Source organism: Sander lucioperca, chromosome 10 (assembly GCF_008315115.2).
Source record: "Sander lucioperca isolate FBNREF2018 chromosome 10, SLUC_FBN_1.2, whole genome shotgun sequence".
Classification (NCBI taxonomy): domain Eukaryota; kingdom Metazoa; phylum Chordata; class Actinopteri; order Perciformes; family Percidae; genus Sander; species Sander lucioperca.
In genome coordinates this window covers 18251165-18277780 of record NC_050182.1, presented here as the reverse complement: position 1 = coordinate 18277780, position 26616 = coordinate 18251165, and the positions used below count along the sequence as shown (strand labels likewise).

General features: G+C 40.1%; 1 protein-coding gene across 1 annotated transcript; it reads right to left on the bottom strand.

The window, feature by feature from the left end:
- Positions 1–5040: 5040 nt before the first annotated feature.
- cep76 (centrosomal protein 76) lies at positions 5041–26313 on the bottom strand. Its single transcript, XM_031289868.2, has 13 exons — positions 26082–26313; positions 24859–25014; positions 24097–24181; positions 23759–23986; positions 18924–19109; positions 16001–16098; positions 15683–15811; positions 15151–15342; positions 11684–11850; positions 10669–10828; positions 9567–9740; positions 7887–8104; positions 5041–5438 (listed from the first exon to the last, which is right to left on the bottom strand). Exons 1-13 carry the CDS (start codon positions 26142–26144, stop codon positions 5300–5302), a joined length of 1995 nt encoding a protein of 664 aa, XP_031145728.1. The 5' UTR covers positions 26145–26313; the 3' UTR covers positions 5041–5299.
- Between the last annotated feature and the right edge of the window lie 303 nt (positions 26314–26616).

Sequence of the window (26616 nt, the reverse complement as noted above, 5' to 3'; positions counted from 1 at the left end):
CACAGTGGCAAAGCCCCAGGGATTGATGAGATCCGTCCAGAAAAGCTCTGGGTGTGGAGGGGTTGTCTTGGGATCCCCCAGTCGGAGCTGGTTAATGTGGCTCGGGAAAGGGAAGTTTGGGGTCCCCTGCTGGAGCTGCTACCCCTGCGACCCAAGACCGGATAAGCGGACGAAGATGGATGGATGGATGGTTGTTAAAACAGTGGCAGTACTAGGAAACCGGCATTCTCAAGGCATTTTGGGACATCAGACAAAGGTAAAATGGTCCAACAAGTACTTACTCTCCAGTACGAAGAGATCAGAATCAGAAAAGGTTTTATTGCCACAACAAGTACACTTATGTGGAATTTGCCTTAGTGAAAGGTACATATATGAACAAACAAACAAACATAATAAACAGTAATATGAAATAAACAATAAATACAGAAAAACAAACTGTTGTATAAGAAAAAAGGCTGAATGGGTTAGTGGGTGAGTGCAAAATTTGCAAAGAATACATACATACATACATACATACATACATACACGTGACACACACATAACAATTTTGTAAAAACTTCAATGTGGTACTAGAGATATTTTTCAAATTAATATTTTTTCAATTATTAACATTATGATGTTTTTTTAGGAAGAAAAAAACAATGATTCCTTAATGACAATTCTTCTGACTGTGAGGCATAATAAACAAACATCCACAGTAATATGCTAAAGTAGGCTGCAAGCTGCAATATATTTCTTCCAATCAACACCATTAATACAGAAATGATAATGCAGTTATTGACATGTGAACTGCAGGTGAATTTTCTACGGATGGAAAATACTCATTTGCAGTGTATGCCGGATCGGAAGAGGGAGATGATTATACAGTATGTGTGAAAAATAAAGTGTTGGCACGATAATTCAAACTGAATCGGAAGATAATTTCCACTTGCAAGTTCATTCTATCTATAACCAGTTGATTACTAATTACCAAAAGAAAGGCTGCAAATCCATGTATACTGTTAAAATGATCTTTTAGCCATTTAACATAATCCATTCATTTCAAGTTCTTTCCTTTTACACATGATACTAAGTACTGGAGGTGGCACTAAGAAATAAACACACACACACATGCACGCACGCGCGCACGCACACACACACACACACACACACACACACACACACACACGCACACACACACTCACACACCATTTATCACCACAACAGTTCATACAGAAATATATTTAATTTGAAACTTTCCCCTGAATGCAAACACTGCATGCCAGCAGCAGTGTTGAGGTGCAAGATGTGAGTGATGGTTTTGTTATTCTTGCTAGAAAACTAGCATCCCCTCTCTTCTCTTCCTGTTTTATACTGTAGCTCCTGTCCCACAGGACTTATTAGTCAATTACACCTGAGCGCTGCTGTTTAATATGGGCTGAAAACATACCTGATTCCCAGCATCAAACACTTCCTTTGCTGTACATTCTTCCTGAGGTATACAGTAATGAGTTGAGCGGAGGTGTGCATGTGTGTGTGTGTGTGTGTGTGTGTGTGTGTGTGTGACATTCAGAAAAAGGGAGGAATTATTCATTAGCTCTTTATTTCGCTCTTTCAGCCTCCCTCCTGATCTGCGTGTTCAACTACTCTGGGGTGAATGCAGAATTGCAAATTAGCTCCTGGAAAAATCTAATTAATTGGCCATCCTCACAGACTTCTTGTCAAAGTTTGGGGCTGACGTGTCAACGATTCCCCCAGAACTCCAAACAGCAATGTGCAATGTGGCACCGAGCGGAAAAACAAAACAAAAGAAGCCGAGCAAAGCACTGCATAAAAATAAAACTACCCTCTGCGTGTCAATTAATAGAGCACTTCAATCAGGGCAAAACTTTCCGAGTTGACTTCTCCTAACCGCACAATGACTCACTCAACCAGGCAGCTGTCACTTGGCCTTCTCTGCAATTTCACAATCAGTCAGTCTCAAATTAGAAGTCAACATTCCTCTGTGGGGTTTCAGTGGCTCTCAAACCACAATAATGGCTTTATTGGGGCTTGCGAAAAGTGAATAATATCTTACAACATGAAATCATTTGTCATCCTTTAGTTCTCCCTACAGCGGGTGGTTTCTTAATGATTGTTCCATTTGTTATGCATCTCTATTGATCAAATAAACACTCACTGATTATATCTTGCTCTATCAGGCAGTGGGGGCTGGAGCGGACCGGTGAAGTGACCTCATCTTATCCGATCTGTATTTAAAGATGCTCTTAGTAAGCATACAGGTCTACTACTGGATTGCATCAAACAGGCCAAGATGGAACAGAGAGCTGCCAGATGCATTCAGTGAGCCAACATTTGTCTTAAGACGCCATCTAGTGCTGTGTTAATGTATTACAAATAAATATAACTTTTAGAATGGCTTTGGCTTAGTTTTAAATGTTAGTGCAAAGAGCCAAACTGATTTGCTAAATTCTTCCCTTTAAATGCACAACGCTGTCCTTGCATACAAAGTGCAAAAGACTAAATCACATGTTCAGTCCTCAGAATACCACCACCTCATATAAAGCTTATTCCTATGATACAGATCTTTTTAATGCAAAATGTGTTCCATGTATTTCTCCTTATTTTAATATTACCCTGGCAATGAGCAGCACTGCAACATAATTGCTAAGTCCGTTGCCACCACTGCAATACATTTAAATATGTGGCAGTGATGGAAAGAATGAAGAAAAAAAAAATGCAATGTCATAACTTTTGATTACTGTCAAAATGCTGTGTATTAAGTGCAAATGATGCGTTATTATGGATCCCACGCAACTTCTAGGCAAGTCCCGCCCTATGAAGCAGCCTGATTGGTTGGGTTTAGGCATTGACTTTGAGTGGTTAAGGATAGGATAGCCGACTGGTCAGGGGATAAGACCTGAACTAATCGGGTTACGTTACCTTGCGTAAGCATGGACGCCTGGCCAATAGTAGTGTGTGAATGCTATTGAAGGACGGGTCTTGCTTAGAAGTTGCGTGGGTTCCAAAATAACGCGTAAATGATGGTAATAATGTTATATCATTTTCCACCCAGCGTATCTGCACATTTTTTAACAGCAAATTTAATGACTTTTAAGACCTTTTTTAAGTCCTCTAAAAGGAAAATGTAAGACTTTACCACGACAAAAAAAGGAAAATGTTGAGCGCCACACAAAGAATGGTGTGGCGAAGCGTAGCGCGGCACAGCTCACCAGAGCCACGCTCAAGACAGGTCACATGGACACGACAACTTTTATACCAAGTGCTGATTCGCCTTACAACCTTGACATGGTTCACTGTGCATGTATAAACTATCAGCCTTTAAGGTACTTCAGATAATTTCTAAATTCTGGCCCCTCATATCAGTTTGACAAAGACAAGGAGGACAGCCCCAGGACATTACAAAAGCCCACAAATACACAAAAGTTAAAGTATTCATCATCCTTTCTCTAAATTATGGGTAAATGTGGCTGCCAAATATCCTTAAGGGGAGTTTAGGGGTTCTCCCCGAAGAAAATGCAACGCATTCATCAGTCACCTATGAATGCCTTTTGGCACCACCATTACACTATTATTGTATTTTAAATTATTAGTTATCCTCAGAATACTTGCACCTTACATTAGGTGCGTGGATTTTCGATGAGAAGCGTTTGAAAAATCTAAGGTTTGATGCCTTAAAAAACAACAAAACACAGAACAGAAACGGAAAAGTGAGTCAGTGAAGAACAGTCAGTTGTCATTTTGTCTTATATAGATGTAGGGTTTACTATAAAGAACACTTTATTATTATATACATTTACAATATTAGTAAATTATTCTGCTTGTGTGTGTGTGTGTGTGTGTGTGTGTGTGTGGGCTGCATCACTTAACTGCTCTGCCTGATTGCAGTCCCTCAGCCAGATCTCCAGGGCCCAGTTTTCCACAGGCCATAGACCCAACCACAATGTAAATAAATAATACAATTTAACGGGCGGCGCTGAGCAAACGGGGATAAGGAACAACTGGATAAACTCTCATGTCATTAATCCTTTCATATGTCAACACCCTAACATTAGGTTGGAGACCTAATTTACCTGTTGGGCCACAGACTAGAAAAAAAAAAGACACTAGCAGTCGGTCCGACCGGCGGGGAGATGTTGCTGTTCCTAACGCTAGATTTGGTTTATCAAAGACGCAGAAAAACAACACAGGACAGAGAATAAGCCCAGCAGAAAGGTCAGATAGGACAGACCTTTAAACATTACAGTTACGGCTAAAAATGACAACAGAAAGTAACAAGTTTGCCAACTTCACAATCTCCGCAACTCAACGGCTATTTGTCTACCCGGGAGTGTTTTTTGTGTTAGAGCGAGGTCACTGGGATTCGCTCTATGAAGGCCCAGATTCCAGTGTCTTGCTCTTTTTCTGCGACTCTCTTGCTTTGTTCAGCTCATTGGGTACTTCTCTTTTACTTTACACAACACCTTACATTGTATTATTTACACACATCCACGCGAACATTACTGATGTCACTGACTAACACACCTCTCAACCAAAATAGTTCTTTAATTTATATTCCTATATTTATATATTATTATTATTATTATTATTATTATTATTATTATTATATATTTATATATTAATAAGATATTTGGCATTTTGTGTCTGTTCCCGTTTTTGTCATGGCCCACGAGCCAGGTTATGACAAAACATACGCATGAACTAAAATTAAAATTCATTTCAGTTTGTGAGTTAATTATGACCGCTTCATTTTAAAATGCAATAATTAAGTCAGTAAAGAACATGTACATTGTTGTGATGTTCTGAAAAAAAACTTCTGCATGATTTTTTTGAACCTAATTTGATACAGATGTTTTTATATTGTTTGCTATGTGAGCATTTTGATGCCAAAATGTTACTCATTTGATATGAAAACTGAGCCAAAGCATTTATCTCAACAATTATCCAGACTAGTTGTTAAAGTTAATGTCATTTGAAAAAATTCTTGTTCGTGATTATTCTTGGAAAATGTCTTTAATGAGGCCACTAAAAAGGACACAGTAAGATTAAAAAAGGTCCATTTATTTACAAAAATAGATGTATAAATACAATTCTGAGTGTAAACGTCTGTACAAATGAAGAGTCTTCTGGACAACAAAATAAAGGCCTAAACTTCACAGCAAAGACAACAGCCACATATATGTCTGTACACATGTCACAGAGTACAACTTCATTTAAATCTATAAGAATCAGGCCCGTGTCCTTCTGTACACATTAAATATTGTGTGCAACATAAGCTGGTGGTTTTAGGGTACGGTGGTCAGAGTACAGAGCGGTATTTACATGCAAACATGAGCCACACTGCACATGCATTCTCAGGATAGACAAACACACGAACACGGACCGCAAGCCTCACATGGTCGCCACGACAACACACTATCTCCTCACAGAACGGAGACCTGCACAGGAAGTGACAAGAGACACAGAGCATGGAATATGAAGTACTGCAAAGTCTTTTAGAAATGAACAAATGCAAATATACAAATGGAATATTCTTTTTACCTAGAAGCAATACTGGATATACTGGAGTGAATATATTCTATATTTTATTATATTTCAATTAACCAGCATGCAGTAACCTAAAGCAAAGTAGGGATAGAGCGATTATCAGGCCGGTTTTGGCAGTTAGCAGATGATCTGTATCAGCATTTATTCGCCTGATAACTGATAAAGTTATGAATTAAAAAGTGTTCTCCTTTGGCTCGGCTCCAGCTCTGTCTGTCCCTCTGCTTCAGTTTCACTCACCACTGAGTCTGACTTAATGTCCCCCCCCACAACACTATCTGACTCTGTTACTGGGGATTATGTTGAAAGTTTCTCATTTATTAAATAATTGCTTAAAACATTAAAACAAAAAATACCTTAAAGATTTTCATTTTCACTGTAAAACACATTGGTTCCAAATATCGGTTATCAGTTTCATTGACTACTAATAATCGGTATCGGCCTTGACAAACAAATATCAGTGGATCCCTAAAGCAGAGTACACAGTTTATAACCTTCTGCTAGTTAGCTGTTACCATGTGGGATGTGGCTTGATTGAACATGCTATTGATCTTTATTATTGCAAAACATTTATTTTATAAATTAGTTGTTCACTTTAAACCCTAAGTTTGAACACAGCCCACATTGTCGACTTGAATTTGACCTACCAGTACCTTTCCCCATTAGTTAACCTGCGAGGTAGCTAACTCACCACATTGCACACTTTACATTGTATGTATCTGAAAAATGTATTAACAAATTAGCAAATTAACGAAACTAACAAAGAACGCTTAGTCTTCACAGGGTTAATCAAACTGCATAGCTACAATTATGTCTGCTTAAAAGTTTGTTTCTATCTGCATTTGGCATTGCAAATACAGCCTGAGCAAATAACCCCTATATTTCCATTTAATTCCCATTATTTCCCGTTGATTCCCATCTACTTGGAATATTCCTGGCATATTGCAACCCTATCAAGAACCCTTGCAGGCACAGAAATTAGAAATTAACACACAATTGGGGATGTTAACAATTAACCGTTAAACCCAATAGGAATCTTGACCGATTAATACTGTCAGTTTAAAGCAATATTATTAAATAAAAAAAGCAAAAAGTTTGCTGCATAAAAAAAAAAAAAAAAAAAAAAAAAAAAAGGCTATACAATCTATTTCAATCAATTTCTTATTTCGATGAGGACTGGCAGGTTAAATGCCAGGCAGACACACAGCTGACAAACTTGCAGCTAAACTAATTGATGTGGTGAAGATAGCTTCGGGCATACGTTCCGTGTCTGCGGAGAGCTGCGGTCTTATAGCGATTCCATACTGGGAAAGTGGCTGCATGTGTCCCAAAACAATGCACGCAACATCGTGGCTACGCGACAGTTACAAATCCGCAGCTTTCCATGGACGCTGAAACTAAAAAAAGTCTGAGCCTCCCGGACAGGTGAACTGGGACTCAGTTGCCTGCTTGTAGGTTAATGGTTAATAATTGGTTAACGAGGGTCGGCTATCTCTATACACGATTAAGACAGGAAAGGGATGGTGTGACTTTTAAGCCAGATTTTAGTCTAGGATGTTAGTCTAATGTCAGTTGCCAGGAGCTCAGGACTCTGAGCACTATGTGCTCAAGTCTGGCAGAATTTATAACACTGACATGGAATTGTGTTGTGGGTCTTAATAGGGAGATTCTCTTCTCTCTTAAGCCCAGTTCAGACCAAAGATTTGCGGCGAGACAAGTTGAAATTGCAACTACTTGCAACATGCCGGTCTGCAGCTCTCTGAAAGCTGCCAGTTCACACCAATGCGACAAGACGGTGTATCATCTCCATAGCAACGACTCTTTGTACTTCTCTCTAACTTCCGACTTTCAGGCTTTTTTGTAGCTTGATTTAATTTGTAGCGTCTAAATATAAAAGGTTTTCGCAGCCTCTACAGGGAGGTCTGAGTTCAGGCTCTGCTACCATACACTGCAGCTGGAATGGATTTGCTGCCATAGGTCTGACGTATGATAATAATGCCAACAAAATATTCTCACAGGCAAAATTGTGAGTTGAGTGACTGTTCTCTGAATGGGGGTCAACTATCTTATTTAACGGTGTTTTCACAGTACTTTCATAGTCATTCTATTAACAAAGTTCAGTTGTTGTTTTGAGGAACCTTTGGGCCATGTCTAATCTAGCCATAACTAACCTTCTTTATGGATGCCATTAAACAAACCTGAGGTTGCACTGAATATAATGAGTTTACTGCTGCTGTAGTCAGGGACACTCATAGAACAGATGATTGCCAACATTAAGTTCACACCCATAGCAACAAAGGATTTTTTTAACCATGCATTCACCATGCTACACACTAGCTCACCTGAGGCAGGTGGCAAAGGCTCTACGAGCATTGCGGTGCAAGAAGTGGATGGGGAAGCCTTTGAAGGTGTGTCCGTCTGGCACCGCCCTCCTCACTGCGTCCTGGAACTCCTCGTTGCCACAGGAGACGCCAGTGCAGCGCTCCAGCTCATAGGCTGCCAGTGCAGAGGACAGCAGGTAGGACAGGTGGTCGTCCCATACTGTGGCCAGTTCCAGGTCCTGGAGGAGAGAGCACCAAAGAGCTCATACTTTGCTCAACAAATCTCACATTACACGTTAAGCCAAAACACCTAACCTGTATTTGGTCAATGGCCCGTAAAGGGTCAGTTCACCCAAATCTCTCACACACATACTTTGTCACCTAACTACGTCCACATTTTTCAAACGTAGAAACCTCATTCAAAAATAAAAATGTTCAGCTCGATTAGGACATTCCTGCTATTACTTTTGTCATTAATACCTTTCCGAAATATTCAACATTTTCCGGGCAACTTTCCCCTTTCAAATGAATGGAGACAATGTTCAAAACGGAAACATTTTCACACTTTTTTCAACACTATTTCCACGGTCATACTTTCAGTTAGAAACTCCTATTCAAAATATTGAAATATATATGTAATTTATAAATAGTTTAAGTATATTTATTTTTAAAATAATCACCCTTCTTTGAAGCCTAGTATTCAGATTTTTACATAGTTGTGTATTGGAACAGCAAGAGTCAGACTCACACCTTTGAGTGGAGAGGTGTTTTAACATAGATCTATGTGGTTTAACAACTTCTGGAAAAAATATTTTAAACTTGCTCTCACGCACACAATTTTTAGCCTCACCATACATTATTATTATTATTTTTTAATTTTGATCCAAATGTAGCACAAATTTTAACCAAATGGCCAGAAAGTCTGTAAAAGAAAATGCTAATTAATCTGTTTCCATCCACTACTGTTATACGCAATGAGATGTCGTAATTAAAAGAGCGCCAGTCAAACCTCAAACGATAGAAAACCATGTGGAAAACTTGATGGAAATATGGCATTTCAGTTTGTTTTATGTATTAAAAGTCACATAGTATTCTCATTTTCAGGTTCATACTTGTATTTTGGGTTTCTACTATAACATCTTTACGTGCTTAAATCTTAAAAAGAAAAAAGAAAATCTCATTGTGTGTGAAAATACCTGTATTATAAATACTCTGTCTGAAAGCTCAGTTAGCGCCTGTCTCTTTAAACCCCAATGCCGAAAAAAGCCCAGCCTGCTCTGATTTGTCAGCGTCTCCGGGTCTTCCACATCTGTGTTCTCGCACCGCCATTGCAGCCGGGGAATGACTGACGGCTCGTTTTAAAGGCACAGTTTCTGATAACGGACTGTGAAAAATAAGTCAAACATGCTTCATGTACGTCATGATTTATTTGCGTCTGTTGCCATTGCACGTCACATATTATTCTTTCCACCACAGCCAAGTGCATTTGTGTGATATTTCAACTTTTCATTTTTAATTTCCACTCAGGTTTGTAATATTAAAACTGATATGTGCATACAACACATATCACAACAGGTGGATGGAAACATATGGGATGTGAACCATAGCTTTTACTTGTCATAAATGCTCTCAGCAGACTTGAACATAACCTAAAACACCGAAACTTTAAGGGTCCATATCTAGTCCAGCACTGTGTTTTACCTTCCTGTGCTCAGAAACCAGGTAGCGCATCTCCAGCTCCAGCTGGTTGCTGGCAGCAGCAGGATCCAGAGATGGGGCACAGAGTGGAGGCAGAGGGGGCAGAGAGGTGGTGGAGCCTGGGGCGCAAACAGACTTTAGAGCCTCTTCGCTCATCGCCTTCCACCGAGACTGATTCTGTAAGGAAAGAAGGAGGGGAAAAAAGGGCATTTAGCTGATGCTCTTATCTGGGCTTACTTTTTCCATTCACACAAGAGAACCACTACACTGTAGCCTCTGGGGATTTGCTGCCTGTCTTTAGGGTAACATGACAGGACAGGAGTTGCTGATGTATGGAAGTGTTGCAGATTCAACTTCCCTGGCAACCATCCAGTCACAAGCCCACTGCTCTTTGCTCGAGACTACCTCGGTCTAGTCTCGCTTTGCCAGACCTTCCTCCATAGCGCTGTGGGTTATTGGCATTTCTTTAAACCAATCACAATTGTCCTGGGCGGCGCTAAGCACTGGGCACAGCCCCGGTGCCTCTGCAAAATAGTCTCAGGAAGGAACTTGATTTGGTGGAACATGTATACGTTCAAAAGTAGTTTTAGTCGTGCAACAGAAAACTCAGGTTGGACAGATAGTCTAGCTAGCTGTCTGGATTTACCCTGCAGAGATCTGAGGAGCAGTTAACCGTAGTCCTCAGAAATCCACCGAAGGTTAGAACGCCAACACAAAGGAAGAGGAAGGTCATAGACATCCGGCCGAAAAGAGTGACATCTGGTGGAATTTCCGGCAGCAACAGAGCAATCCCAGAAGTGGAACGTCGTGGATATAGACTAACCTCTGTCTGATTAAAATCACCACTGCACATTTAATACGATCTTCTCCGACCAATTTAATATGCAGTGTAAATAAAGACTTTCATATTGAAACTTATTTCACCTGCCCCTGACTATTAACACAATACCCATCAATGAAACAAATGTGACCAGCATAATGACATTTTAGTGGCACCTTTTTAACACTAAAGGGCCATGATAATTAATAAATACAACAATTCGCCATGCAATATAAGTAAAATGTATTTAATCTGTGGGGAAACTCTAGGACACCATTCTCTTACCTGGAAGTCAAAGACACAAAGCTCCACAGCATCGGTGGGCTGGCAGTTGGCCAGGAAGGTCTGGTGGTTGAAGACACAGCCCACAGTGCGGTAGGGGGAAGAGGGTTTGGGCTGGGGGGCCAGGGGCGGGGCATCTGGGTCTATGGCCTGGTGCAGGTATCTGACCATACACATGGGACATCACAGCTAATCAGTGTCATTACAAAAATACTAACAAAATTGATAGAAAATTATATTAATAATTATCAAATCCATTAGGCCATGCCATTTTGAGGGCATGACTTAAGATGTGATAAAATATACTGTCGCTCTGTTAAATTAGCCCAAAGCTTCATGGTGGGAAATTGCCTAAAACATATAGGTCCACTTAATGAGTGAGGAATGAAGGAGGCTTCAAATGAAAGTACTACCATGAAGTTAAAAAAAACTAATGGCTGGGACACAATTGTAAAATTTAGAAAGAAATGGTTCAGGAGATTAAAAAAAAAGCTCCTCAAAAACACTGCTTGGTGTAAATCAATACCTAGTTTCTATCACTGACTTTGAATTGACAAAAGATATGAAATGAAGTCTATCTCCATTACAAGATTATAGGGAGTTATGGCCAAAACAGTCATTGATGGACAAAATCCCAAAAATGAATAACCACTGAAAAATGAAATCGGATCCGATTTCATTTTTCAGTGGTTATTCATTCCTGCTGATAACACACAAAGACTGGCTAATGAGCTAACTGACACTAAAAGAGAAAAAGCAGTGCAGTTTAAATGATTTCAGTTGATTAGCAGTTAGAGAAAAACTCAAAATGTTAAATATTGGAGACGTTTATGAAAGACAATTTACCCAAATATATCTTTTGTTAATTTTTTTATTTAATTTCTTTTCTTTTTTTTTTTTTTAAAAAGGTATCCAACCCAACATAAATATATTATTAACAGGGGAGTTACAGTCGTTAGTAAGTTATCAACTGACTGAAGAACGACAAAAAAAAAGAAGAAGAAAAAGAAAATTGGACCTGTGTGCAGTCAGACTCTCCCAGAAGGTGATGCTCCCATCAGTACCACGGGTCAGGACCCAGGTGTGTGGGGTTACCTTGGCTTTGGTACCCACACACACATATGCATCCAGGCCAAATCCCAGCAGTAAGCTACACAGCAGGGTGGTGTGGTCCTCACAGTCCCCCTGGGGAGGACAGACGTGACAGATGACAGATGTGGAAAGTAAATGATCAACATCACGTGTAGTGTTCAGAGCTCTCTTAACCTTAATAGAAGGCCAATACACTTTCATTTTTAACATTAAAGTCTTCAAGAGCAACAGGACTTTGTTTCCTCGCTCAAATTGGTTCATGAGGCTTTTTGGAGCTGCAAAGTAATGACTGTAAGTGTAATTCTTTTAACCCTGGTGTGACAAACAATGAGCCTTGAGTGAGCTCCATTCACTCATAATTAAAATATTCCGATTTTATACTACAAATATTCTCAAATTATTACAACTTTTATCTCTAAATATTACAACTTTATTTATATATTGATGTATTCTAAGTCCCTATATTTAGACAGATTTGAAGAGATTTACTACGGTCCTTATACCATCCCTGTTGCTTGTCTAATTCATCATGTCACTACAACAGTCTGTTTAAACAGAAATACAATATCCGGTTTTCACTGCACTGTTAGCCTTTCTCAGAAATGTTGAACACACACACAATAACAGTCTGCTGGAGAGGAAATAAGCTCTGTAGTCACTAAATGGTCCATGGCAGTAAGCAACTCTTATTTCACTCGTACAACTTTTCTGGTAAAGAGGCCTGGGTTGAGCTGGGGACTTGTGCTGCTGCTGTGTGCTGGCTCAGGCTACGGGCAAGTCAGAATGATATATGTTCCCCAGAAGTGCTAATATAGACGGCAGCATCGAAACAGGCTGGGGACTGATGAGGCTAAATTAATTTCCCCTGGAATGAAACTCATAAATCACAGCTGACAAGGGCCACTTTATGAGAGTTGCGTTGTGTCTGTCTTGCCAGCCACTCACAGAGTAGAGGCAGGAAACATTTATCCTGTGGTGGTCTGGGAAATTTCCCACTATCTAGTAGAGATGAAAATGCATCAGTCAGTCGACTCTACACAAATCCTTCTTAAAGCAGCCATATTATGCTCATTTTCAGGTTCTTTATTGTATTTTAATGTTGCACCAGAATAGGTTTACATGGTTTAATTTTCAAAAAACACCATATTTTTGTTGTACTGCAGTGCTCTCTCACTGCTGCAGATCCTCTTTTCACCTGGTCTCTGTTTTAGCTACAGAGTGAGACCTCTTTTCTTCTTCTTCTTCTTCTGTACCATCTTTGATTGCACTGCACATGTGCAGTAGCTCAGATGTAGATCATGTCAGCTAGCTAGCTCCATAGACAGTAAAAGAAAGGCTGTTTCTACAACTTCAGTCAGTTACAAGGCAGGATTAGCTGGGAGACTTCTAAATGAGGGCGCACATGTAAGTAGTTCTTTTGTAGATTATGGTGAACTTGTGTGGTGTTGTAGCAGTGCTTTGCTACTGAGAACGAGGTAGCATGCTAGCGTTAGCATGCTAACGCTACGAGCTAATGGTTGCGGTTAGCCTGCTCGTTTCGGCTTGTGACGTCACAAGCCGTGCCGATTTTGAACAGCTCACCCAGAGACTGAAGGCAGGACACATTCAGAAACTGTATCTCACTCTAAACAGCATGGATGGATTTTTTTCAAAGTTTGTATGTGTGTGGAAGCACCAGAGACACAACATAACACCCCAAATCCCAGAAAAAGTGATTTTTTCATAATATGGGCACTTTAAGGCCCTGACAAATCAACCTGACGTCAAAGAACGAGTGGCAGTGTGCAGACTGTTGCGTTGCCTGGGTCTTGGCCAAAAATTGCACCGCAAAGACTACAGCCGAAGGCCAACTAGCAGTTCTGCATCTACGTGAGACGGAATAACTCTCCATGCCAGTAGGCGGCGGTAGTCTGTATTCGTCATTGAAAAAGGGAACCCTGTAGACCCAGGACTGTGGACATACAGACAGTTGCTAAGATGCATTCACCAGCCCCCCACAAAAAGTGCTCAGCCTTTCCGCTGATTTTGTCCAGTGGCTACTTATGGTATCACAACGAAAAGCCCCCCTACGAACCAGAAAGGATTTTCCCCATAGGCCACCATTGTATAAGGGATGTCTGTAAAACTGGTGCCAGGATATGTCGTAATGTAACCAACAACATTAAGACAGTGTTATTAAAGAGAGGCCAAATGCAGAGTTTGGACAACTGCCTTGCACTTACTCAAAGACAGTATATCACCAACAAGGTACTAAACCACAAGAGGTAATAGACTAACACACCCTGAAAAAAAGAAAGATGTTTTTCACATCCTTAGATCTATGGAATTTACAGGATATCTAATGTGTAAATAGCATACCTGCAAACTCAGAAGGGCTGAAAAAGGTGACACATCCCCCCCCCCCCCCCCATATATATATTTAAAAAAGGAGCACCTTGTTCAATTGTATTTGTCTGTTCTGTATGTTCAAAAATATAAAACAATAAAAGGTTGATCTAAAAACAAAAAAAGGAGCACACAATGGCGACATTAAAGAACGGCTTGTGTATTGCTTAGGCCACAGGGTCAAAATTAAATGATTTATTAAAAATGGAATAACAATAACTTATAACAATAACTTATTTCACCAGTAAATTCCTTTTAAACTACAAAACAACCACTGGAGGGGAAAAAGGTATTTTACAATAACTTTGAAACGAGGCTGGCGAGGTGAGGCTGAGTCTGTGTGACAACGGCAGCTACAGTCTGGTGTTAGAATCCTCTCCAGTGAAATACAGTCACACTTTACATCGTTTAGCTGTCAGCATTTTAACCATGTTTATTCCAGCTGCTAGCTAACGGTAGGCTAACGTTAGCTGCTGTCAGGTGTAGTGTTGACTAGCGTCCCATGCAGCGATGTTTCAGTTCCCTCTAACGTCTGTTTTCGGAGCATCAGAGAGAAGCGCAGGCATTTAAGAGGCACCTAAATAAGGCACCGAAATCCGCGTTGCTATTCGGTCCAGTAGATAACGGTCGTTAAGGCACCGGTGCTGTATTAGCACCGGGTCTCAGACCCCCCCCCCAAATAAAAACTCTTCGGATCTACACGATTCACGTGGATGACATTTTCCCATTCTAAACGGCGATTTACGCTGAAAAACGACTAGTTTGCAGGTATGAAATAGATTAATAAAAAAGAATGGGAATGTTAAGTCCAGGGAGCCCGCTAGGTGGGATCTTCCATCTTAAAACTAGAACTAATGAAACACATTACCAGGGCACTTAATTTGAATTTTGGTGTGAAAATCTATAAATCTGTCTTTGACGATCTAACAGTACAGTTAAGTGCATTGTCATCTGAAAAATGAGTCCATCTCTGTTGTGGCTGCAAAGATGCCGGCCAGTTCTCCTTACCTTCCCTCTACACAGGAAAGCCATTAATGTGCACCACTGCTCCTGCTTGCCTCCTCCTCCTCCCACCACCGGGGCCTTCTCCTGAGCCAGCAGGCTGACGAAGCGGGCCGCCTGTCGAGGGCTCTCTAGAAGCCGGCCTGCCCGCAGGACACGCACGTAAGAACACACTGGCCTGTTGACGCCATTCTCATCCTGCAGAGAGCACAAAGACAAAGTTAGAGTTCAGGATTCATCAATCCCTATACTGGTTAGGAATATGAAAAGTCCTCTCCGCAAACCACTAACATACTAAACCTATGCATGAGTGGCAAACAGCAAATTAATTGGGTTGTTTGGAGGAACTCCCTATTTAGTGTCTGCATATACAGTATGTAACCCATTCCCTTTGCTATCCTGGGAATTGCCCCACACGTCTAATAAAATTGAGTAAAGAAATTGCCTACTTTGGGAATAAATGTCCTTAAAACTAAGCAAAGCTATGTCATATAAAGGTTACATTTTTTTCCCCCACATCACGTGAATTTAGACGAACCTGTGCAAAGATCTTGACCATTTTGGATTGGTGCGATGGATGTATCTCCAGGAACTCCCTCCACCACTGTTTGGCATAAACCAAGAAAAGTCTCTCTTTCTCTGCTGTCCTCTGCCTCTCCAGTGATTGCTGAATGAGAAACACACAGTGACATCAGCTACTACATATAGAGCTTTGATGTTTCAACTCTGAGGAAGACTGATTCTTGACAGCATTAATGGAATTGTATTTTAACGATTCACTATTAGTTGACAGCGTTACTTTATTCATGAATAATGAAGCCCATGAATAAACAGAGAGAGACTCCAGTGTGCTGACCTGTGTGCTGATGATGTCAGTGCTCAGTGTCTCTGTGAGAGGAGGGTAGAGCTCCAGGCTGACAGTCAAAACACCAGCTGGGACTTTACATTCACTACCTGGAGACACATACAGCATACACAAATACATGTTACCGAAAGCTGTTGCCACATACTTGGAGTTGGAAAGAGACAAAACTGCAGTGGTTTTTCAAAAACCTCATATTTCTAGTATATTACTACTAATGTACTGTTAAAAACCAGCCTGGGGGCTCGGACCCTTCCATGGAGTCACAACATCAACAACGGGACAGGAAAGAAGAAAAGTAGGTTGCTACTCAAATTTAGATTTTTTAATTATTTTTCTCTGATCTTTATTGCAAAATACTACTGAATTATCTTTCAAATTAAGAAATCTCAGAGTAAAAAAAAAAAAAAAAAAGGGTTGCAAGCAGACACTGCTTCATTTTAAGGGGTCACCAGCCAGAAAGGCCAGGAAACTATGTTTTACAGCTGAACGGGGTCAATCATAAAAAAAATAATAAAAAAAACAATATTTTAATTGCAAAAAACATAAAAGCTTTCAGTGTAGTTACAAATTGAATGATTATAGAAACAGGATATACAGTAGGTTAGAATATACAGTGGCATTCATAAGTTTATGAACCCATGCTAAAGTTGACTAAAAAGAGGAAAAAAAAAAAATCATCTTTTGGAAATTGATCTTAATGCCTTAATTAACAAAATGAGGAAAAATCCAACCTTTAAGGACACCAATTTTCTTTGTGAATAAATAAATGTGCTTCCTTAAAATACATGGGGCATAAGTGAGTACACCCCTATGTTAAATTCCCATAGAGGCAGGCAGATCTTTATTTTTGAAAAAAACACTTTTTCTGGGATTTGGGGTGTTATGTTGTGTCTCTGGTGCTTCCACACACATACAAACTTTGAAAAAAATCCATCCATGCTGTTTAGAGTGAGATACGGTTTCTGAATGTGTCCTGCCTTCAGTCTCTCGGTGAGCTGTTCTAAATTGGCACGGCTTGTGACGTCACAACGAGCAGGCTAACCGCAAACATTAGCTCGTAGTGTTAGCGTGCTAACGCTAACGCTAGCATGCTACCTCATTCTCAATAGCAAAGCACTGCTACAACACAAGTTCACCATAATCTACAAAAGAACTACTTCCATGTGCGCCCTCATTTAGAAGTCTCCCAGCTAATCCTGCCTTGTAACTGACCGAAGTTGTAGAAACAGCCTTTCTTTTACTGTCTATGGAGCTAGCTAGCTGACATGATCTACATCTGAGCTACTGGGCATGTGCAAGTGCAATCAAAGATAGTACAGAAGAAGAAGAAAAGAGTTCTCACTCTGTAGCTAAAACAGAGACCAGCTGAAAAGAGGATCTGCAGCAGTGAGAGAGAGCGGTGCAGTACAACAAAAATATGGTGTTTTTTGAAAATTAAACCATGTAAACCTATTCTGGTACAACCTTAAAATACAATTATGAACCTGAAAATGAGCATAATATGGCTGCTTTAAAGGCCAGTTATTTCATGGATCCAGGATACTATGCATCCTGATAAACTTCCCTTGGCCTTTCGAATTAAAGTAGCCCCACATCATCACATACTCTTCACCATACCCCCACATCATCACATACCCTTCACCATACCCCCACATCATCACATACCCTTCACCATACCCCCACATCATCACATACCCTTCACCATACCCCCACATCATCACATCCCCTTCACCATACCCCCACATCACATCCCCTTCACCATACCCCCACATCATCACATACCCTTCACCATACCCCACATCATCACATAACCTTCACCATACCCCCACATCATCACCTACCCTTCACCATACCTAGAGATTGGCATGGTTTTATGTCAGTTAGCCTAATAGCTGGTTTGATTTGCATTGAGAGATGATTTTATGGAAAGTACCCCATGCCAATCTCTAGGTATGAGGATATAACTAATTGTCGGATATAACTCTAGGAAAATTTAGTCAACTTTAGCATGGGTTCATAAACGTATGAGTGCCACTGTATGTAATCCATAGTGTAATTTGAAGTGGCTTCTAAAATGCAACTTACAGGATGGATGTGTGAAAAAAATACATTTGTAAACACAATTATCTAAATTACATAGCTCTACTTGCATCAAGTTCCCTAGTAGAATGACTTTAGGACTCTCTTGACTGATTGTGCAAAGAGGTTATAATTGCAGTTGGTTACTTTGCTTCTATCACTGTGATTTTGTTGGTACTACTACTGTACTTACAACTACTACTTTCAGCAAAGGATCTGAAAGAAAAAGCTTTGTTGGTTATGTGATTCAGGTGATATGGAAGATTCCATTTTATGTTTTATTGCTTATTGTCTGATAAGGTAAGGCTTTTTTTTTAACAAATGAAATGTCTGCCATGTACAATCAGTTTTTCTGATTGGACAATTATAAAAAAAAACTTGTTTGAAATTTAATGTTAATGTAATGTTTTCTTTTGTTTTACCACTGCAACAGTTCAATTCAATTCAATTTTACAAAGCCCCAACAATTCCAATAGTTCCCCCAAGAGCAAGCATTAGCAGTGGCTATTGCGACAGTGGCGAAGAAAAACTCCCTTTTAGGAAGAAACCTCGGCAGACCCAGACTCTTGGTGGGCGGTGTCTGACGGTTGGGGTTATGATGGTACGGGATGTAGCGTGGCACAGCAGAGCAAGTAAAGTTAATATATATATATATATATATGAATGTGAGTTGGGCGATTGTATGTGGATGACACAATAAACTACTCTACCAATGAACTGCATTAATCATTCTTTACTCTTGGCCATAGAGACATGACCTTTACAAAACAAATCCATTCATTAATTCAGTATCACACTAGGACTGTTTTAGTGCAGCAGAATCACCCTTCCTCACCAACTCCCATCAGCTCCACAGCAAAGCAGGTCTTCCCACTGGGCGAGCTGAGAACTGTCCTCCAGTCCAGGAAGTAGGACGAGACCAGCGCTGTCTCACTAGAGGTGTCCGTCTTGATCAGCACCAAATGAACCGGGTCACACAAAGACAGCATGGTGGTCGTGTCCGCCATTTTGCTGCCCTCTCCTGCAGTGACAAAATTACAAACTAACTTTAGATAATATATTAAAGTGACTATATGTAACTTTTGAATGTTTCTGAAACTATGTAATTAGTTGGAATGCTGTTCAGCAGCATTCCAACTATTGTTATCCTGTTCTTTATAAACTACTTCTTATTCCCTCTTCCGTACATTTTTTGGCTCTCTGTAACTTCTGCATACATTCAGCTATTAAAACCATTCAACTTTTAAAATGTTCAGCTCTTTCAGCTAATGATGGGACTTCTTCAACTTTTTTTCTACTATTTATACTTTTTAAAATATTAAGCTTTTTATGACTTTTTTTTAACATTGAAGTCAATGAGAGCATGCTTCAAATCCTTCAAATCTTCTTCCGCTCCCAAAATTTTCAGCCCCTCCATACTTTCACCTACAGATGCCAAACAAACTTTAAAATGTTAACAAAAACTTCAGGTATTAGGCTATATCTTTTCAGTTTGATATCTTTTACAGTTTTTGTGAAAAAGCTGTTTAAGTTTAGTGACCATTTCAGGATTTTTCTGCGTTTCTAATGAGTGTGTGTGGCGTCTGCCAGAGTGGATGATGTCATCGCTAGAGTGCAGCACCTTAAGAAAAATATCTTTGTCCCCTCTCTATAAATTGCTCTCACGCCCACAATATCTACTTGTCATACACAATTTTATGTTTATACATCAAAACGTAGGTATTCTTGTCTAGTTTCAGCCAATGTGCTCAGTTTTGCGATATGCCTTATACTTTTGGCTCGATGAGCTTCCAATTGACAAGAGTTCCACATCTCCATCCATTCACGGCCATGTTAAATGTCCTCCACATTTCCCAACGAAACGCAGAGCGAACCACTTTTTTTAAAATCGCTGATATGCCCACATTTTTAAGTTTATCAACATAAATTTTTACATGAATACGTTCACAAAGGCCTTGTGGTGGTCACGATTACATCATTTCACCGATAGCCCTTATCGTTTTAACAGTCTGAGGCTTTATTTGAGAGCTTGCTCTGTGTCTTTGAATAGCTCCAGTGTGGCACAGCTGACAGTTTCAGATGATTTAAATTTTAAATTATTAAAGATCTGATTTAATCAGGTTAACGACCGTGTGATCTTTAAGATCAAAGAGATATCACAGACTTCAAAGGGTGTTTTCACTGGTCATACGTTACCATGACAACACTTTCACAGACAGTTGAATTGAATACTACAGGCAGTAATATGAACATTAGTCTACATCTTTAGTGTTCCACTTCTGTCTGTCTCTGTCCGTCTGTCTATTCCTCTCTCTCTCTGTGTCTGTCTATTACACACACACACACACACACACACACACACACACACACACACACACACACACACACACACACACACACACACACACACACACACACACACACACACACACACACACACACACACACACACACACACACACACACACACACACACACACACACACACACACACAAGCCATGGTTAGTGATGGTGTAGTGGATATGACACATGCCTGTGGTGTGGTAGAGCTGGGTTCAAATCCCACTGAGGTACATCAATCAATGTGTCCCTGAGGTAAACACTTAACCCATACTCGCTCCAAAGGTGTGTTACCACTGACATATATAGCTATTGAAAGAAGCTTCCTTTTTTTTTTTCTTTCTGCTTCTTTCCTCTTTCTGCTTGTTTGTTCTATGCAATGGATATGGCTGATAAGTCTTTTTAGCCAATTCATTGAAACACTTTTGACAGTATTACAGTTTAGCTTCCAGCTTTTCTAACAATGTATGTATGCTCTTCACTTATTTACGTAATGCAGTTTAGCTTCCAACTCTGACAATTTTCCTGATATTTCAGTAGTGCAGTGCATTTGAGCTTTAAGATTTTTCATACAATTTGTTTCATATTTCTGCATTTGTGAGTCATTATCAGTTAGAAAATATACTCAGACCTCACAATGTTCTACGTCTTTTGTCATTATTCAACTTTTAAAGCCAACAGTTCAGTTTAGCATAAGATTTGAACTTTTTAATGAAATCCATACTTATTAAAACGATTTCCACTTTTTCAAAAAAATCTTTCTCTGAATAGCTGCAGCGTGCCACAGGTGACATATGTCACTGTATGACAATGGCAGCAGGTGTGGTGATTAGCTTTATTAGAGCTGAAGGAACACTTTCCAGGGTACAAGCGGCCGAAATGGGTTTCCTCAGGAGGGTGGCTGGCGTCTCCCTTAGAGATAGGGTGAGAAGCTCAGTCATCCGTGAGGAGCTCGGAGTAGAGCCGCTGCTCCTTCGCGTCGAAAGGAGCCAGTTGAGGTGGTTCGGGCATCTGGTAAGGATGCCCCCTGGGCGCCTCCCTAGGGAGGTGTTCCAGGCACGTCCAGCTGGGAGGAGGCCTCGGGGAAGACCCAGGACTAGGTGGAGGGATTATATCTCCAACCTGGCCTGGGAACGCCTCGGGATCCCCCAGTCGGAGTTGGTTAATGTGGCTCGGGAAAGGGAAGTTTGGGGTCCCCTGCTGGAGCTGCTACCCCCGCGACCCGTTACCGGATAAGCGGACGAAGATGGATGGATGGATGGAACACTTTCCACAACCAGGTAGTGATGGCTCAGTGGATGTGACATGTGACTTTGGTGTGGGAGAACCAGGTTTGAATCTCACTGTAAAGCATTAACCAACGTGTTCTTGAGCAAGATACTTTAAGCCATAGTTGTTTCAGATGTGTTTTACCTCTGACATATAGCAACTGGAAGTTGCTCTGGATAAAATAGTCAGCTAAGTGAGACATTATTCTGTTCTTTATTCATTTTTTTTAATTTTATTCCCTCTTCCATACGTTTTTTGGCTCTCTGTAACTTCTGCATACGTTCAGCTATTAAAACCATTCAACTTTTAAAATGTTCAGCTCTTTCAGCTAATAAGACTTCTATGTTTTTTCTACTATTTATACTTTTTTAAATATTAAGCTTTTTAACACTTTTTTGTAACATTGAAGCATGCTTCAAATCCTTCAAATTTTCTTCCGCTCCCAAAATTTTCAGCCCCTCCATACTTTCACCTACAGTTCTAAATAAAGAACCTACGGTTCTCTCACACTGTCTCTCACTCATTAGCATTAGCAGGTGTGGTGATTGATGATCAAAGACAGGCTTTATAAGTGCCAAAGGAACATCAGTTTTCTATACAGTTGATAGTGTAGTGGAGATGGCCATTACCTTTGGTGTGGGTGATCCTGCTTCAAATCCCACTGTGATACATCAGTCAATGTGTTGCTGATCAAGATGTCATTTCACTTTTTCAACTATTCTAACTACTTCAACTTATTCTTACGGATTTAAGCTATTCAACCAGTTTAGCTTTAGCAATTCAGCTATTCATGTTTTATTTTGGCTCTCTTTTTCCTCTCTTTCTCTCCTCTCTTCTCTCCTTCTCTCCTTCTCTCTGTCCTGTCTTTCCTTTTGTTCAGCCCCATTCTTTTCACCTAATATATTTCACATCTCATATCAGCTAGATTGACTTTTTCGTTCTATGCAGTGTATATGTCTGATAATAATTTGTTGTTTAATTTCTTCTTTCAGCCGTTTTAGGTAATTCATTTCAACTTTCATCTTTGACAGTATTACAGTTCAGCATCAAGCTTTTCTAACAATGTATTTTAGCTCTTCACTTGGGTAATGCACTTTAGCTTCCAACTCTAACAATTTTCCTGATTTTTTAGCAGTGTAGTGCATTTGAGCTATAAGATTTTTCGTACTATTTGTTTCATATTTCTGCATTTGTGAGTGATTATCAGTTAGAAAATATACTCAGACCTCACAATGTTCTACGTCTTTTGTCATTATTCAACTTTTGAAGCCAACAGTTCAGTTTAGCATAAGCTTTTAACTTTTTAATGAAATTCATATGTATTAAAACGATTTCCACTTTTTCAACTATTCTCACTACTTCAACTTCTTCTTACAGATTTAAACTATTCAACCAGTTTAGCTTTAGCAATTCAGCTATTCAGCATTCCCACGCATTTTCTGCAGGAAATGCATTTTCTAGTTTATCATCTGATGATCATAGATGACCTGTAACAGCAAACGAGACCAACAGTGAAAAGAACGCTATTTTTATATAGTTTTTATTAATGCCTTTATCCGGGTCTGATTTTTCCTGCATAGTCATAAAATGATTTACGACAGGTAGAACGGCGCTACAGAGCACAGATTCTGACAAGTCACAGATTTTGGCGTAACACCAGAAAAGCCTGTGTGGTTAGTATCCAGCCAGGTAAAAGTAGGGGATTCCTTTTTATAGGTGTAAAAGTATCTGCTGTAGTAACAGCTGATACTGGGGCAGGGCCATCACAGAAAAGAAGGAAATTAAACATGAACAACTAAAAGGGAGAGTAGACAACGTGCGAAAGCCGAGTCACACTCGGTCGGGCTTTCAACAGAAGGAGACAATTACGGGATTATAAATGATTCAAAACCGACCCCCAGATATGTAATATGTCTATTTCATTCCTAAAATAACTTTAGATTGCGCAATGTGGTTGTCCAAAGGGGCCGCTGGAATCATGCGTAAGAACACAAACTGAAAGTTACAAATAGCCACTTGAAGCAACATGAAGCAACAGCATGACAGCAGTGATCATTTACCTGTGGATCCATCTCTGTGGATCTCTAAGAGGAAACCCTCCTTCAGGTCAGGTTCACAGGCACAGGGCACTGGCTTTGAGCGAAACCTCTGATTGCGGAAGTGCAGGTAGAGCGTAAATGTAGAACACACCTGACCAGGTAAAGGCTCTGGCTCCTGGAGGTGCTCCAGAAAGGCTTTACCACCAAGCACTTGGAGATACAGGTACCGCCTGGATGGGTCAATATTGGCTGAGAGAAAGAAAAGAATGGCTTTACCTAACATTTTTACTACATGAGTGGAAGAAAATAGGCCATGCTATTATGTTGGTTTACTGGGTCTTGTAAATGATGTTTCTTACTTTTTTTCAGCGGAGTAATATTCTTGTCAACAAAGTGAGCAGCAGGCTTTGGAGGGGATCCTGTTTCTGCATCTGTGGGTACTTCCTACCAAAACAGACCAACATGACAAACGTACCAAACAGTCAGCTGGGGATTGAATTCATACAATTTGTACGGTGGAGAAATTGTTATCTGCATCTGGGTTCAAATTAGTATTAACCTATTTAAGTTGTTATTATTACCATTTGGTTAGGAAGAGTCTATCTTCAATACTTAATATTTTGAATCAAATCAATTAAAGGGAACTACTGTCGACCAATCATCACGTATGTAAATCTGAAAATTGCCTGCCATGTGTTGGCTAGTCTATATCCACGATGTTCTACTACCTGGATAGCTCTGGTGCCGCCAGAAATTCCGTCGGATGTGAAATTTCGGACGGATGTCCGTCCCCTTCCTCTTTCTTTGTGTTGGCGTTCTAACCTCTGGTGGATTTCTGAGGACTATGGTTAACTGCTCCTCAGATCTCTGCAGGGTAAATGCACGACTAAAACTACTTTTGAATGTACACACATTCCATCAAAACAAGTTCCTTCCCGAGGCTATTTTGCAGCGGCACTGTGGCTCTTTACGGCACATGACGATTGTGATTGGTTTAAAGAAATGCCAATAAACCAGAGCATGTTTTTCTCCCATCCAGGAATGCTGTGTGGACTAGCCAGACCTTCCTACGCAGCGCTGTGGAGGAAGGTCTGGCAAAGCGAGACTAAGTGTTGGCTAACCTGTGTAAAGTGTAGGTCCTTCATCACATCATCTATGATGCCCCTGCGCTGCAGAGCATGTAGGAAATCCACCTCAGACAGAGCTCGATGTGCTGGGCCTTGGTCGTCCCTTACAGTCTCAGCCAGCACCTCTCGGATCTTCCCATGGATGTCCATCTGATAACCAACAGAGACAGAATAAACACCACATCCCCATACAATTCACCCAAGCAAGAGTCGAATAGCTACATGTCTCAGAGCTCACCAATGTTGTTTGAGGTATCTGAATTAAGAGAATTAAGACTCCTTATCAATTAAGGTTAATTGTGTATCTGCCGTTCCCCCGATTTCCAGACCACAATTAATAAAATGCGACTAAAACTGTCATCACACTGCCCCAATGTTGTGCTTGTTTACGGGCAATCATCCCTCTTTACTGTGCTGGGGAGAGTGGTGTGCAAGTCTTGAAAATCTTCATGAGAAAGATGGATCCTATCAGTTCTTTTTTTATATATTCAGTAGAGCTATAGGAAGGTATAGGTCTCAGGATTGCATAATAAGGGCCCTGACACACCTGCATTTGCATTAGACTCTTAATGCAAATGCAGTTTTGTAAAATAGAGAATGCTTTACAGACTGGAATAACTTGATGTAAACACAAAAAACAGTGGTTCCATAGTGAACCAGTTAACGTTACTAAGAACAATTATTTTAACTTTAATTATAATACTGTTTAATGGATCGTTCTATCTCTACCTAGTGCTACTCAACCTTAGACTGTAAAAACTCTACTGACCCCCTATTTGCACTGCGAAGTTACTTCAGAGAGCAGTCTGCTTACAGACCTCTGTAAGCTAACGTTAGACTAGACTAGACAGGCGTTAAGTACCCTAGCTTGGAAATGACAACCGAATAATGTTTTAAATAACGAAAAACATAATCTATCTACATATTTAGTACAGCCGAACTTAATAAAAGACGGAGTTTAGTGATTCCAGATCTTAAAATAGAGTGTAAGTTATCGTGATTGTGTGTAATGTCTGTGACATTCGTTTGCTGATTGAATGGCATTTTAAGAATCGTTAAGCTAACTTTACCAGGCAGTCTCCCTTCAACAAATCACATAACGTTAAGCGTAACTATCAAACCACGTAACGTTATATAAAAAAATTCATACGGCATACATAGGGACATCGTTTAATAACGCAAACGCATAGCAAATTAAAGCTAAGTAGTTTGCTCACCTTAAGCAAATGGTTGTGAATAATTTGCTTCAGTTCGGAAGCTTTCTCTGGAGGCAGAGACATTGTAGCTAGCTAACGCTACGTTAGTAATAGGCTACTATCAGGAACGAGAAACGTGTGTATGAGCAATATTCGATCCTTGTAAACATTTGTCATCCGTAACATAATCTAAATTCTGACAGCCCGCGGATCATAGCCACAACTGCCAGTTTAAACCAGAGCCATAGAGATAGTAATGTTGTCTTTCTCTATCACTCTGGTTTAAACTATGGCGGAAAAGAAAGCGGGAATGCGGCTCCACTGATGCCTGACGACATTGTTATGGTATTCAACAATTCTGTCCTACAACGAAATAACATCCGTCAAGTTGGATATCATTGCCAAGATGCTTTATTTTAGGGGACCTTTAAGTTTAATTTAATTTCGGTTGAAGAACTATTTGCCATTTAATGTAGGGATTGTATTGGTTGCACTATTTTTGTTTGCTCTGCGACAACCAATAAAGGACCCTTTTGTAGTCCAAATTGTAGTCGCC

Bases quoted from the DNA above. Each gene is read 5' to 3' on its own strand.
- cep76 (XM_031289868.2), bottom strand. From the start codon at position 26,144: ATGTCTCTGCCTCCAGAGAAAGCTTCCGAACTGAAGCAAATTATTCAC. The intron at 25,015-26,081 runs GTGAGCAAACTA...GTTGGTTATCAG, and splicing joins TTCACAACCATTTGCTTAAG to ATGGACATCCATGGGAAGAT. The intron at 24,182-24,858 runs GTTAGCCAACAC...CTGTTTTGGTAG, and splicing joins AGGACCTACACTTTACACAG to GAAGTACCCACAGATGCAGA.